General features: G+C 33.2%; 2 protein-coding genes across 2 annotated transcripts; one reads left to right on the top strand and one right to left on the bottom strand.

The window, feature by feature from the left end:
* Window positions 1–4,271: 4,271 nt before the first annotated feature.
* LOC113557026 lies at window positions 4,272–7,745 on the bottom strand. The gene is made up of 2 exons (XM_026962300.2): window positions 7,591–7,745; window positions 4,272–5,072 (listed from the first exon to the last, which is right to left on the bottom strand). Exons 1-2 carry the CDS (start codon window positions 7,651–7,653, stop codon window positions 4,545–4,547), a joined length of 591 nt encoding a protein of 196 aa, XP_026818101.1. The 5' UTR covers window positions 7,654–7,745; the 3' UTR covers window positions 4,272–4,544.
* Window positions 7,746–9,058: 1,313 nt separating this feature from the next.
* LOC113558433 (transcription factor mef2A-like) lies at window positions 9,059–16,092 on the top strand. The gene is made up of 3 exons (XM_026963889.1): window positions 9,059–9,821; window positions 12,443–13,361; window positions 14,151–16,092. The coding sequence occupies exons 1-3, from the start codon at window positions 9,627–9,629 to the stop codon at window positions 14,741–14,743; spliced, it is 1,707 nt and encodes a 568-aa protein (XP_026819690.1). The 5' UTR covers window positions 9,059–9,626; the 3' UTR covers window positions 14,744–16,092.
* The last annotated feature ends 450 nt before the right edge of the window (window positions 16,093–16,542 follow it).

Raw genomic sequence — 16,542 nt, forward strand, 5'->3', positions numbered from 1 at the left:
TCAAATCCCCAGAAAAAGTGTCAAATAGTTAAAAAGACAACGGTGAAACGCTTCGAGTTATAACAAGTAGATACACATCATATTGCCGGGACCTTCTGGTTTTTTGCCAAGAACGTTTCATACTCTGTATTTCAGTGTAGAATTCTTAATACAGTAAAACTTTCATTAACGGTCACCTCCATGTAATGCGGTTAGGTTTTTTGGTCCCATCAAGTGTTTTGCCATGTATTTTCACCTCTATTGGACGGCCACCTCTAAATAGCGGTCATTATTTATGGTCCTTTCGGTAACCGTCAATTGGAAGTTAACTGGTGTATGGAAAAATGCATTCGATCGATATGATGATATTAATAAAAAACGTATTATTTATGATTTCAGTACACATCGCAACTAACTATATGTCATTTAAACGACCTATGTATTTTTATATTTGAAAGGCTTAGTAATGTTTTTGTCACAATTTGAATCTTCTCGAATTTTCAATACTTTAGTTTGAGTATAAGGAACCATACAGATATTTGCGTACAGTTGTTTAATTGAAACTATTATTTATTTAAAATAGCCCTATACTTACATATAGGATATTATAATACACTGTAGCACAAATCGTATCGACGTCAATCAAGTTTATAACAATAATAATAACAACAGTAATAATAATAATATAGATAGATACCTATAAATAAGGTGCGAATAATTGACACGTGGCTATAATATACGCTGCTACTGATGTTCGATGTTGTTACAGCATATTCAATACATTGTATAGGTACATATTATTTCAGTTATTTGTTTAGTCATATTTTTTTTACTGTTTTCGGTAGAACAAAGTATTTATATTATATAAATATCAAATTTTGACACGCACGCATCAATGTTGTTTTCGTTTTCGTTTTGGGCACGAGTAGCGAGTTGTTTATTACACAATATACATTTATATATATATATTTATTATGTCGATAAGTGTACAATGGGTAGGTATGAAAAAAAAGGTGCTCTCTGACGAAGCGCGTGTCAATAACAATTACCGTCGACAAATAACATATTTTGTTTTTTACAATCCAAGGTATATTCTACAGCATTGTATACTGCAGTGCCCATCTGACGTACCTAACTTTATAATATATTATATAGTAGGTAACTCGAAACGGTCGAGAAACTTAGAACTCGTCGACGTCCCGCAGCACACTCCGCGCCACCACTCTTGATTTTCCGATTATTCGTATTAGAATATGATGCCTACAGCTACCACTCACCGGTCACACGCGTTATTAAATATTTATTTGTTGGTACGGACGGGTGAACGGTGAACGGAGTTTTGGTGCACTTAGTATATTTTAACGTATTGTTCAATTAATATTTTGGCGTTTGAATTTATAAAACGTCATGTTTAAATAATAACGTTATTATGATATGCAGGCCGGCGCGTTGAGTGAACATTTTCAGACAAACGCACTGCTACCCACACTACACTTCATAATTATACGCCTAATCCTTGTATTATTATACCTTCCGCAGTGCGCAACCACCGGCCCGAAGTGATTAACATAACATACAATTTAATTTATGTTAAATAATAACTAATAAGTATGTACACATTGTGAATAATGATATAAAAACGTGTCTGAATATTAATTCACTATGGAAAAATATACTTGGAACTATATACGTCAAATTAACAGTATTAACCAAGGGAGAGCATAGGTTTCCGATCTTTTTTGACCCGCGGCGCTCTGAGATAATTTCTAAAAATCCGAAGGTACCCTATGCATGTAGTGGTATCAGTATACCGTGTAGTTATTTATGCATTATGCTTATATTTTATAACTTCACACGTGACGCGTGTGCACATAGGCGTGCGCACGGGAGGCTCCGGGTGTGCCTGGGCACCCCCCGACATGTAATTGGGGCCCTAAAATTTAAGTCCTATAGCACAAATATGGGTCCGTATCTTAACTAATGTTACTAGAATAAAAATGATGTTTTTTCTAAAATATGTTGTAAAAAATTATGTTTTGGGATAAAAAAAAAAAAAAACAATACAACTTATAATATTTTAAATTTGTGCGGTAAAACTTATTATGATTATAACAGATAGATTTTATTGACTATAAAAGTAATAATAATAATTAAAATATATTGCAATTATCTTGAAAATAGATTTTAGATCCAACTATCTAATGAAATAGTATATAACCTGGTACTAGTAATAGTAGTAATACTACTGGTTAATATGTGATATGATGTAAGTAATGTTTATTTGTGCATTATAATTTATTAAAATACGTACATGTCTTGTTAAGAAAGGGCCCCAATTAAGAAAAGAGACCGAAAATATTGTAGGCACCCCCCGAAATTCAGGTCTACGCACGCCTATGGTGTGAACTTACATAATCGTATACTTTATAAAAAATATGTACGTATCGCTTTGTATTGGAAATAATTTCACGACACCCCGGTTTTGTACACCTCTGACATGTGTTAAGATGATATTGCATTAATATATACATCATTCATATCGTTTCGCAATGTACGAGTAAAAGTTAATGAAATATCGGTGGTCGGTGTAGACCGTCTATTCGCCATCTGAAAAAAAAAACCAAACGATGACAGAGTTTGCAGGGATCTCCCCGAGAGATTCTCTCGCTGTTGTTCATTTTATATTATGACATAATAACTACATGGCGATAATTGATTGGTGTTCGCGTACGCATAGGAGTGCTGCACGCGTTAACACGGGCCTGTAGGTATAATACTCGTTGTTGTCGAATAACGTAAATATAATTATTCAGGCCCCAAAGGTGCATTATAACGCGACGACGACTGACGGCGACATGTGCCTTAAAACAATAACACAATAATAACAACGCGCGTATGTACCTAGCTATATGCGACATGGTGTACGTTTAATGGTTTACTATACGAAACGTATTCCACGCTAAAACAATTAGTTTATCGTAATATATTATTTTTTAAACTCGTAGCAAACGTTAATAATCATCGCAATATTGTTTTACCGTCTCGTTATTTTTTTTTTTTCGCACACCGAATTCGACTTTGACTACACACAGATACCTGTGTGCACGTAATGCGCGCACATATTGTACAAAGCGTCATTATTATCGCACCGTTCGACGTGTCAAATGTCAATACAATATTAACACGACCGCGTCATTATCGACATGTGTTCGCCATACTCTTGTAAATAGATGATGGGCACCTACGGCATAACATATATATATATATATACATATTTAATAACAATACACCATCGGCAACGACCTACTTGAGAGTATTAAAATAAGCGCTCTCGCCGATTACAATACCGATAAACGGTGCCCATTGTAACCGTACTATACGCGAAAACATGTTTTAAACGATAATACACGACACAGCTCGTGATAGGTATCGTCATATATTATATTGATATAGATGTATAACTGATGTATATAATATTTGTATTTCGTATAACGCCCGTGGTCCAGAACGAAACGTATACGCGAAATTAGCGACCTTCCCAATAACATATAATACCTATCGTCACGAGCACGCGTCATCTGAACGACGATGATATATTTTATTATTTTATTACGTATTTATTACGTTTTTGATTTAACCGCAGCATATTACCACGTCTCGTTTGGTGTGCACTGGCCGGGGGTTGGCTCTCACTAGATACGCTTTATTTGTTGCCGATTTACGGCGATGGATATTTTTGGACGACGACTCAGACACGATAAGAACCATACGAAACCGAAATATCGATGAGAAATATAACAGAGTCCTGGCAGACGATCGGATTTAGTCGCGACGGTATATGACGTTAAATCAACTTACACGATCTTATTGCGTCTTCTGCTATTGCAGAGGTCCAAATAATAATAATTGTACATCATATAATAATACTTTTGTTATTTATTGTATAATTATGTACGAAACACTCTGCTAAATCTCCGTGATCAATGGTTTTTCGTTCATCATTTTCCCTATTGTCGTGTCTTCCCAACACCTATAATCATACGAAATGCTACAAAATATCCAATTTATGATGTAATATACGGGGGCGTATTTAGAAATTTTTTTTTTGGGAAGGGCTGAGGTATTTTTAATGACATTGAACTTTTACAATTTACATATGATCGGACATAATAAGTAGAGTTAATAAATATTTCCTGGATTTGGGGGGGGGCTGAAGCCCCCTCAGCACCCCTCCCCCCATAAATACGCCCCCGATGTAATAACTTCATCTTCAGTGAGTACAATTATATCGGTTAACGAGAAATTCAACTGTAATTTATTGCCTTATAATATCATTCGTATTACAGTCATTTGACAGTAAATGGATATTGTATTTAATTTTTATATACAATAATAGTTACAAATAACCCGAACAAACGTACAATTAATTGTTTGTCTTAGGATAAACGGAAAACATTTAAAAATGTTATTTTTTATTTTTATTTTACTCTTATGTTTATGTTCTTGTTTCGCTATTATTTTTAAATTTGCATTTTTTCGTTGTAGCGGACACAATTCTATTGCAATTATTGCCTGCCGTTTCGGGAGTTAGACCGTCTCATCGATGGTTTGGAAAGCAAACCTGCAGCTCTGGACATGATGTTCTGGCGGAAGTTGATCACCTTGGACAGATTTTTGATCACCGCTTCGAATGTGGTGTCGAATTTGGGATGGTTCAACAACAAAGTTAAATTGTTTAATAACGTTTCTGTTATCTGGTTAGTGACGTCGATATTATCAAAGCACATGTTCACACCTTTCATAGACTCGTGCCAAACAGAACGGAAGTTAGGATCCTTCATGATCTTCCTGGCCCAGTAGAATACATTTCCCAGAGTTTGTGAGACATTAGTGTTGGTCGTCACGTCGATGATCCCGTCAGCTAGCGAAACGATTGCATTGTGGGCCTTTGGGTCCAAGCAGACATTCTTTACGTGCTGTCGCAATTCATTGACCAAATCTATGCCTACTTCGTCATTAATCACCGAAGCTAATTTTTCGTGCAGGTTATACTTAACGTCACAGCTGTTTTGTCCGAAGAACGGATCGTTCGCCTGAAAATCGACAAATAAAATGAATAAAAGGGAAACTTAATAATAATATATATGTAGTCGACCGATTTATCTTCACAAATACGCAGACCGATAACACGTTGCGCCGTTACACGGTTAATATTTTAATAGCATATTAGGTACTATCGACGAAACGTAATAATTATAAAACCGTTAAAAAGCATTACGTATAATGAGTTAGCCCATTTACCTAACATCGAAAATATTAAATTTTTTAGAAAAAATATAGTTGCCACACTACGTATTATAGATATTGCGATGAATTTCATAGGTCAATAATTGAAAAATTACAACAATAATATTGTATATATATTTAGTTTATATAATAAGCAATAAGATAGATAATTATGCATTTTACTCGTAATTATTTATTTGTTCTAAAATCAACAGTGCTGTGGCAGTATTGCAAGGTATAGTTATAGTCTTTTTATGAAAGGGTATTTTGTTTACAATTTTCCTATAGCAAATACATAGCCAGATGCCACTTGACACGATACGCACGTCACGTCAACACACATTTATCAAAACAAGTGTTAATATGGAGTTAGATAAAGGCTACTAAAATGTATTTGGAATTGCCTTACCTGTTCCCATATTACTATGAAATCAATAACAGATTATCAATGAATTTTTTAACTGTGATCTGATTTCAACGGTTAAGCATTAGAATATGATTTTTTAACCTCTTTTATACAATACCAATAAATTAATACTTAAGTACAAGACATATACGTTTAAATACAAATCAAGATGTTATTTAGGTGAGCCAGATACACCTATAGAGCCAACATAAATTCATAAAAAAATAAAACTAAATATTATAGTTTATATACAAATTTGTAAATATAATAAATTATTATTTACTGTTAATGATTATAAAACACTGTTCAAAGAAATATGTGTACATTTTTTTAATTTTAACTTCCCGATAAAGCTTAGGTATTGGGGCCCATTTAGGGCTTATACATCAAGGCCAAAAAACGTAATAAATTATAATATCATTCCACCGTTCCAATCAACTGTACAAAGTTCGAATTTAATTAAATTATAACACCAAGAATAATGGTTTATAATAAATGTATTATAATATAAAATAACATCCACAGTAATGAATATACAATATTAAATCTGATGAGTGATGATTCTTAGTCTTATGACAACTCACATAATTATCCTTTACCAATGAATAAAGTTTATACCGAAAACATTGTTTATATTAAACTCTGCTAATTGTGTATTACCTAAATTGCTATCTAAAAAACTGAAAATTACTCGGCCAATTGTTTTATTTTTGACACCGCTCACTTTTCTCGAAATCATAATATTTTATTAAGCTATACCTACATTATATATAAATACATTAAACATAGGTATATAATTAATGTATAAATAAATACATACTGCATAATTACTATTTAAAAGATAGAAAAATAATAGTAGTAGGCATTGAAGATAATATTAAATTAATAATAAATTTACAAAGCGTTCTGTGGTTTGCAATATTTAGAGGTAACTATTGTTTGAAAAATTAGGGAGTTTACCGTGCTGTATAACAACGTATTATTATCAAGGCTGGGCAATTAACGCGTTACTAAGTTAAAAGTTAAAAAGTTAAGTTAATTTAACTTAGTTTTAACTAGTTTTTTTTATGATTATTAACTTAATTATTAAATTAAGGAGTTTTCGAATTAACTTTTAATTAATTTGAGTTAATTTTCATTTAAACAAGTTAAGTGAATTTCATTAAAATCGTGATGTGAACTATTGTAGCTATACAAATTGCTGGTACACATTTTATAAGTTATAACTTATAAGTGTGCTAACAAAATTTTAATTTTACCTATGTGAAAACAAAATACTTTTTTATTTAGCAAACTTAACTTGAGTTAAAAAGTTAATATTAAATTTTGGTTAACTCTAAACTTAGTTCAATTGATAGAAAATTTTCAACTAACTTTGAACTGTTAACTTAATTTAACTTAACTTAACTAAATTAAAAAATATCATTAACTCGCCCAGCCTTGACTATTATTATTGATTAATAAGTGTAGAGAATACTTTGTCGTTGATTAAGTCACTGCAATAAATTTGTTAAATTTTGATTCAACGGTGTCTAAATAGTAATATACATACGTAGGTAAGAGTAAAACGTTTTTAGTCCATACGAATAATATTTTATTATATATTAGAACAAAATAAATAAATCGTGATTTTTCATTTGAATTCTCAATTTCAGTGAAATTTTTTTACGTACTTTTTCTACTTTACGACTAATTTGACAAAATTATGATCGTTCTTGCCTATATTTTTATGAGTTTTACGATTCAACATTTTGTCATTCAAGGACAAATAATAGTAATTAAATATGTACGATCGCGCGACATAACATATCGAGATGATTAAAACGTTAGTTGCTTATTATTATTTCGACGACGACAGAAATGCAAATTTTCACGATTTATCTCTTGTCAAACACATAATACGTATATATTATACTCACAGACGTGTTGATCGCTAAAAAAGCCAAAATGATTGGCACGGCGATTACGGAAAAGCTCTTCATTTTCTTCGAATTCTATACAAGATAAATGCGTGTATTTTTTTTTTTTAAAAATTCAATGATTTCAGAAAGCGACTATAATACATGGGCGATCTAACAATTTATACTCGACGCGCGCCCCCGTTGCGACGACAATTAAATGGAATGATTATTTTAATGATGTGCGATTACAATGGAAACAAACGCGCGCGTAAAACATGAAATTACCTTTTAAAAACGTGGAAAAGGCAACAAAAAATGAACCGCAATAATTATCATAATTGGGAGGCCCGGCAAGTGGCTTTTTTTTTATTATTTTTTTTTCCCCCGACAGTCCCAAAAAAACGTCGACGGCTTGTATAGTATAATATGCTATCCGTATATGCCACATTATATTATTATACGTTAATATAATATATATTATACACAGAGTGTCTCGTGAGGATATACCCATTGCGATTTCCCTGAAATAATGTAGTTATCATAATTTTGATTTTTTAATAAGTTTCGCAGGGACAATAACTACAAATATTTCATGTCTTAATTTATTGTAATGGTCTGGAAAAAAAAACTGCGAATAGTGGTATCGACGTATCAAACGTGTGGACCGCGTGCTCGTACGGCCGGCGAACGCTTTCAGTGTAATTCACAGTTTTTCTCGAAACTAGAAAAAATATTAAAAATCAGGAGATTAATGAAATTAAAATGTTGAAACGTCAATGTTTTCAAAAAAAAAATAAATAAATAAATAACTCTACAAGTGGCTATCTTCGATTTAATAAAAAAATATATTTTTTTTAACTTTTTTACCAAAACATTAAAATATATTTAAAACATGAAATATTTGTAGTTCTTGTCCCCGTGAAACTTATTAAAAAATCAAAATTATGATATTTCCATTATTTCAGGAGATATCGCGATGGGTAAATCCTCGCGGGACACCCTGTACATAATTATGCATTTATTTGTTTGTTATATTTTTTTTCTACCATCACACATACCGCGCGTTTTGCATACACACGACGGTATGTCATACATTATTTTACACGGGTACCCGCGAGATCATTAAGTACGCGTATATTGACTATACGTGTATATGAACCGCCACGGTAACCGACACCTGTCAAATTTCGATCGTCGCAATGATAATATACGCGAGTACATTATAATATGTAACGACAAATGATGATGATGATCGCTAAGCTTCACGCGACGGGGTCGGTGTGCGCATATTACACGTAACACTACACGCGTTGCGTCAACACACCGCACGGCCCGCGCGCGTACCGTCACACAGCGACGGACGGCGGGTAAATCACGCGGCGTGTTTATTTTTCTCGCGCCTACGACCCGCGGGTCCGTCCGTCCGTCCGTGCGACAGGTATACCTCTACGCGCGACCACGTCGACGCCGTCATGTCAACCGACAGTCGTGCGCACGGTCGGTCCCCGCGGAACCGTCGTCGAACCGCAACGAAAAAAATCCCTAACACCTCTCGTCACCGCGCAGAGTCGCCCGTCGTCTCGTCCGCACCGCGACTATTGTAATAATATACGGTTCCTCCGCCGCGCCGAGACCACTGTACCGTCTCTTATACCCAAACCGCGGTATAGACCGCGCGTTTTCCGACCGTCCGTCCGAGTCGGTTCTACAATAACAAAGTAATACAGTATAATATTGATGTGACAAAACAACGTTGTTCACATCGTACAATATTTGTTATAATTCGTTAACACACGCGACGACTATAATAATATCATCATCGCCGCCGCCGTCGTCGTCGTCGTGGTCGTAGTTGTTATTTTGCTATTATCGCGCGAACAAAAAACGTCACGATCACGCGACCTGTCACATCTGCTCGGCGATTTGGCGAACACAAAAGATCCGCTCCGACAAAACATATCGTACGCAAACACGCCAACCCGCAAAGCTCGTCGTACCTATATAAAAACGGTACCGATTGCGACGACATAATTTACATCACCACAGCGCGGTCGATGATATTGCCCGACGACATTTCTGTTCTGGTTAATTTTTTTCGTTTCTTCCGCATCAGTTACGCGTCACGTCACGTGATTGCCACTAAGACGACAACGACGACGACGACGATGGCCGTCGACGGTAAAAAAACTTGCAGCCGACTCGCCGCCGCGACTGTCCTCTGGCTGCTCGTCGCGATCTTCGCAAATCAGGTCGGTAACTAGTATACGTATATAGTAATATGCATCGCCCGACCACTTGTTTTGCGCGCGTGTCAATATCATATGAGTCGTTGACACGACATAGAGTCCGATCTAAGACCCTAGATTTTTTAGGACACACAAAAATGGGTTTAAAAAATATAAAAAATAAATGTTTACGATCTACAGAAACAAATTTTGACGCTATTTTATCAAGTCTTAGGCTGGCAACGCCGCGAGTGTTATTTTATGTATAGAAAAAAATTGCTATCGAAATTCAATGTTTGCAGTGGAAGTATTATATTGACAATGTTTTGCCACGTTCGATGTTTTATCGCATAATAATAATATATAGCTATGGTATTTTTGCCAAGATTATATAGGAGATTTTTCGAACGACCGATGGATTCGTTTTTTAAATTTTTAATCGCACATAAAAAGTATTTCATAAACGATCTATATATAAGTAGCGGCTGGTAACCTGCAATATAATATTATGTGTTTCATTTATTATTTTTCATTATTTGTACGACGAGACGGCCAACATAGGAGATTATTTTATAAAATTATAACTTATTTTTTTTCTGATTCCAGGGATTTCAAATTCTAAAAATCTTAAATGCATATGAGGTTTTTTTCGTTTCGACTACGATATTATAGAAATATTGATTTATTACTGGCCTATATCATTATTTCCATCAAATATATTGTCACCCTTTATAATATAATAACGTAACATAAAATATCTTTGGAAATAAATTTGATCCACTCGTCTCGTTTGCTCAAAATCGATATAGTGACCTACTCAATGACGGAGGTGCCCTTTGAACTTTCTCTATCCATATAATAATTATATATATAATATATGAATATACACAGCAGACCTAGTTCCCAATTTTTGTTTTAATTTAGCTTAATATGCGTTGATCGTTAATACGACATACATTACCATACCTCAGTGCTATAAGGCCATAACATTAGAAAACTACATTCACTATGAATTGAATAATTAGGAAGGTGGATACTTTCGATTTACTTCCAGGGTTTATATATTTACTGTATTGATGTTATTATTATTTTAGCGATGCTATTATTTAAATGAAAAAATATTCATAATTATTTTACCTCTATATATTATATATAAATTATAAGCAATATGTTATAGTTATATACTTATATGTATTTATAATTTATTTGAAATATATATACAATCTGTGAATAACTTTTCACAAGTAAATAATAGTATATAAAGTACATTAATAATAAATATGATTAAGCGGAAAGTATTACTATTATTATTTCACTTATCCAAATACGATGCTATTAGCTCTAAAGATTACGGCGTAGGCGATCGATCAAGGATCGATACTATTAAATTTATCATATATAATCAGTGTGCCGATGATGAACTCAAGGGAAATACAAATTTTAATATTCTCGTGGCTCCTTGAAGTTGTATATCATTCACACGCTGGTCCGCATTACATTATTGTTTAATTAATTATTTTGTTCCGTTAAAAAATAATTAAAGTTAACATTTTTAAATTTAGATTTATTATAACACAAACGATGTAACATGTTAACTAGAAAACCATAGGCGTATTTACGGATAGGGAGGAGGGGTTGTCGCTATTAATGTTTGATAATTAGTTTTTTTTTTATTTTAATAAGCTTTATTTTTACTCATTAATGATCGTTTTTTATAATATTATAAAAATAACTAAAAATATTTCTACAAAAAATAAATAGATAAATAGATAAATAGATAAATAAAATATAAATCGTATATCACACAGAAATACTCAATATTTACAGTACAATAGTAGGTATATGTACATACTATATTAAAATTTGAAAATGAAATATTTCAAACACTTATTATTACTGGGTATGGAACTAAGGACGTATGATGTTACTATCGATTATATTAAAAATATAAAAACCATTCATAATATATTTTCTTCTGTTACAGTCTGTAGTACAAAACTATTATAATATTAATCATTGATGATATGAGTAATACTATATAACCGTGTCTCGTCACGGAAAAGTCAGTAGGCAACTATATGCGTATTATGTATATCGTTAGTATATTGCGTATATAGCGCGGTATTCTTAATTTTTTTCTAATACTGACAATACTATTCTATTTTAAAATCATTTTGAATACTTTAGGCTTCACTCGTTTTAGCGTCACCTACTGTAAAAGTCTGGACACGGTTATGTGAAAACGACGTAATATTATATTAATCATTATTCATTTTAATAAAAATGTTGACATAATATTGACATAATAATAATATTATATCATGCATGCATTCATGCTATTGTACTGTGTTATTCTTGAATATCATACTTAATACTTTTATTTAAATTATATAAATGTTTTAAAGATGTTTTTGAGTACATTTGAATACTTATTGGGAAAAACTTAAATTAAATAAGTGTATATAATATATAATTTTAAATTATACATGTGTGTGTGTGTGTTAGGTTTTTACAGTTATAAATGTATAGTTTATTATACAGTTGAATGGTAATAATATTCATAAATAGTAAATATTTACACAATCAAAGTTAAATATTTTATTTCACGTTATCTTAATAATATAATTATATATGTGATATTTTAGAATTATGTACACTGCCAAGCTGCAATAGAAGAAGAGCAAAAGTACGCACAAAAATATTCCCAACAATTATCAAATCTAAAAATACTACAACAGCGTGAACAGCAACAAGAACAGCAACAACTACTATCACCACCACAGCAACCACTATCACCACCAGAGCAACCACTATCACTATCACAGCAACCACCACCACAGCAACCACCACCAAATCAGCCACAATCATCTGGAATAATGGGTCCATTAAATATGATGGAAAATAGTATACAACCAAGTATAAACAAAATTACTAAAGAAGTAATTAATCCTGACTTTGGGTCAAGACCAATAACACAACAACTGAGCAATGGTGCAGGTTCATCGAATATACCGATCGGTGACCGAGTACCAATGTTTTCCGGTAGTTTACCTGTGGTAACTGGTTCTCAACAGTCTCAATTACCCATGCAGACTGGTGGTCCACCACAGGCGCCAAGCTTCGTTGAAACTAACCCATCTCAAGGAATGATTTCAAATTCACCATCATTGCAGACAAATCGGCCACCAGTCCAAAATACATGGAATGTTCTCCCATCGGCTAACGAACCTACGAATAATCCACAAAACTATTTAAATAACCCTCAACACCATTTGAATAACCCAAAAAACCATTTAAATAAACAGCAAAATCCTTTGTATAACCATCACCAATATCCACTACCGATGCAACAGAAACCAATGATGCAGTTACCGCCACATTCACAAAGACTTTCTCCGAATCACCACTTTCCTTTAAGGCTACCCATGGACCAACAGGGCCAGAGACCAAACCAAATGCCATATTATATGAACGGCAATAGTGGCAACGGGTATGAAGTTTCGATCCAAACGTCAAGCAATGTACCAAGTTTTCCGAGCCAGTTAAATTCATTTATGAATCCAGGTAGGTACCTACCATTATAATTTAAATTATCCCGAACAGTAATTCGTTGACAAAAATCAATCCTGATATCTGAAGGGGTCGCCCTTAAGATTTGCAGGATTATCGATATTAAATAATTGTGTGGAACGCTAAGAAAATTACAGCTAATCTATAACATTTTTTTTCTAATTTTTAAGTATCTTAGGAATATCTGTTTTTCTTTTTTACTTTTCAAACGGAAAAGAGTTTAATCTTTGAATGGCAAAAATAAAAATCTAAGGAATAAATTAAGGCTATAAAACCAAAGATGAAAGTTCTAAATTTTCTTTTTCTCCCACGTGTATAGGAACTTACCCCTTTACTGAAAACGGTACTACCAAGTTGTATATTAAGACATTAAAATTGTACATGGTCATGGAATTATGATATCAAATGAAAAATTTTATCGATTCTATTAAAATTAATCTATTAAATCCATTCTATCAGCTAGAAAAACTATTTTTCAATGTAATTTTTAAACTTCATTATCACATATAAGTACTGTTAAACGTCTTCAGCTATCTTGTGTTTATTTTAAGCCTGCGAACACGTTTTAATCGTAATACGTACCTATTATATATTTTAATACATATTTAATCATATTTTATACTACACGGTTTTTAATTATAAACGAAGCACACGAGACTTTAAAAAAAATTAGGTTACCTAAGACAGCGCTTAAAACGGTTGAATACCTCCGGTTTAGAAGGATAATTATGATAATTTGTTAGTTATTACCTATCATACTATACCGCCACTCGTTGTTTACAGGAGAACTACTGCAGCCCGTGCACATGTTGAAGAATATTATGCCGGCGAATCCTATGCAGATAGTCCAGAAGCCGGCGGAAATGATATTCAACACGGTCGACAAGTTTGGCAGATACGGCGAGGGCGTAAAGGAAGGTTTAACCACCGCGTTCAAGAGTGTAGTTGGCAAAATATTTGATCAAACCCAATCGGGGGCGCAGACAGTGTTCGACCTGGGCTCGAACGGAACCAATGCTATCCTTAATTTTGGACGGAGACTTTTGGTGCCGGAAACCCTCAAGAACCAGCAGAATCCAACTGAATACGGTGGCCAGTATTATTCGCCGCAGCAGGGTATGCAGCCTCCGAATTACGCCTTCAATCCTAAAATGTCACCCCCCAACTATGGTGGAATGGGCTATAATAATATGCAGCCCCAGGCGGGGACAGGACAAGTCATGGCCGGTAACAGTAACGGTCAGATGTTCACACAGCGCACAGCTCCGCAATATAATACCGAGTACGCGTCACAGGAAGAGCAGAATATGCCGAACTCCGCCATGTTCAACCCCATTAGCGGATCGCAGCCGATAATCCAGTATGGCCAACCCTGAGGACATTCTAGTGCTGTCTCGGAGTGTGCCCAAGCCACCGGTCCTCCGCCTTTTTATCTTTCTTCAGTATTCCTTCTCTCGTATACACGTATCACATATATACATATATTATAACAATGCAATATTATATGTATTATTATTTTAGGGCTGGGATTTTAATGCCCTAAAAAAAATATATAAATAAATAAATGAGCAAAAAAGACTTGATAATATATCCGAAAATGTAATTCTTTGAGTTTGGGAAGTGAAAAACTATATATATTATAATAATACATAGCCTAGTGGTAATAGGAAAATTAAAATAAATATAATATTGTTTTCGCCTCTTTAAATGTGTTTTAGATACGAGAACGGTGGTCGACGAATGTTACGCGTGGGATATAAATTGTGAAAATGATCTTAAAAGATTAATTTTATCAAATTGGTTGAAGAAACAAAATAAAAATAAACAGAAACGCATAAACATTTGTAAAGCACTAAAGCTACCTATGATTTACAACACAATTGAAACAGATTACGTCGTATCATTGTATCAAAATCTCAGCCCTAATTATATTTAATTGTATATAATAATAAACGCGATTATGTGTACATTTACATTGGTAGGCACCTGTTATTTATATGTTACCTACCTATAGTGTATTTTCAATATTATTGTTACATTTTAGTACTTACATGCACCCAATGATACCTATAACGTACAGATAATCCTGTCCGATATAAAATTAAAACATCATAAAAAAATAATACCTATATATTATATAGGTGTAGGTATCAACATAATGTTATACATAGAAGCAGACCATCAAAGTAGCTTAAACCTCATCTCTGTATTAATGTTTCAAAACTATAATATGTTGTCAATTTAAATACCTCTATTTTTACATTGTTTGATTTTTTAATTGTTTGAGTAAAAAACGAATCACATAATAGGTTCTCTTTTTTATGAATTATCTGCACGTTTAACTTGAGTAAAGTATAATAATCACGAACACAACCAAGGTGCTGGTACCACAACGCATTCAAATTTTGTTATTATTACTACTAATTAATATATCTATTACCTAGTGTTTTTAAGTTGATACGACATATACGTATAAAATAGCATGTACATGTATCTAACTATAAGTTTAAAGCATACCCATATTAGCAACTATGGGTATGTACAAAATATTTATTTATTCGTTAAAAATAATAATTTAAATTGTTTATTAGAAAACATAAAATGACTGGGAGAGCACTTTTTTATTGCACTATGATCGTCTAGATTTTAGAAGGAAATAGCGGAGTAAAGTATAATAATTATTATTGTTAATATGGTGTCCACGTAATATATGATTTATGTATGACTTGTACGGTTCATATTTAATTTTATAGTATAGACTGCAGTCACTATCCAGATCACTTCGTATACTTAACTATATAGACACGTATAATCAGTAGCGGCGCCAGGAATGGGCATGGGCAAGGTAGGGCCATGGTCCTACCACTGGCCTAACCTTAGACATTATATTATAATAATATACCAATATACCAATATGTACTCATTTTTCATTTTTGTGGCCCTATCGTATAATTGTTGACATCCCATTGGCCCTACCTAAAAATAATACTGGCGCCGCCACTGTGTACAATCATGTATAGGTATGAGAATTAGATCGAGTGCTGTGGTCATATTTCCCGCAGTTTTAGAATTTTTAGAAATATCAAATTCAAATTGCAAAAAAATTTACCGCATACAAATATCAAACTACTAAGATAGTTGTATTTTTTCGACACAATTGTTTTCTATATCTACA

This window comes from Rhopalosiphum maidis, chromosome 3 (genome assembly GCF_003676215.2).
Source record: "Rhopalosiphum maidis isolate BTI-1 chromosome 3, ASM367621v3, whole genome shotgun sequence".
NCBI lineage: Eukaryota > Metazoa > Arthropoda > Insecta > Hemiptera > Aphididae > Rhopalosiphum > Rhopalosiphum maidis.

What these genes read in the sequence shown, in the direction of transcription:
- LOC113557026 (XM_026962300.2), bottom strand. Translation starts at nt 7,653, where the DNA reads ATGAAGAGCTTTTCCGTAATCGCCGTGCCAATCATTTTGGCTTTTTTA. An exon ending in TTTTAGCGATCAACACGTCT is followed by an intron (nt 5,073 to 7,590) that starts GTGAGTATAATA and finishes GTCGATTTTCAG; the next exon opens with GCGAACGATCCGTTCTTCGG.
- LOC113558433 (XM_026963889.1), top strand. Translation starts at nt 9,627, where the DNA reads ATGATATTGCCCGACGACATTTCTGTTCTGGTTAATTTTTTTCGTTTC. An exon ending in TCGCGATCTTCGCAAATCAG is followed by an intron (nt 9,822 to 12,442) that starts GTCGGTAACTAG and finishes GTGATATTTTAG; the next exon opens with AATTATGTACACTGCCAAGC. An exon ending in AAATTCATTTATGAATCCAG is followed by an intron (nt 13,362 to 14,150) that starts GTAGGTACCTAC and finishes CGTTGTTTACAG; the next exon opens with GAGAACTACTGCAGCCCGTG.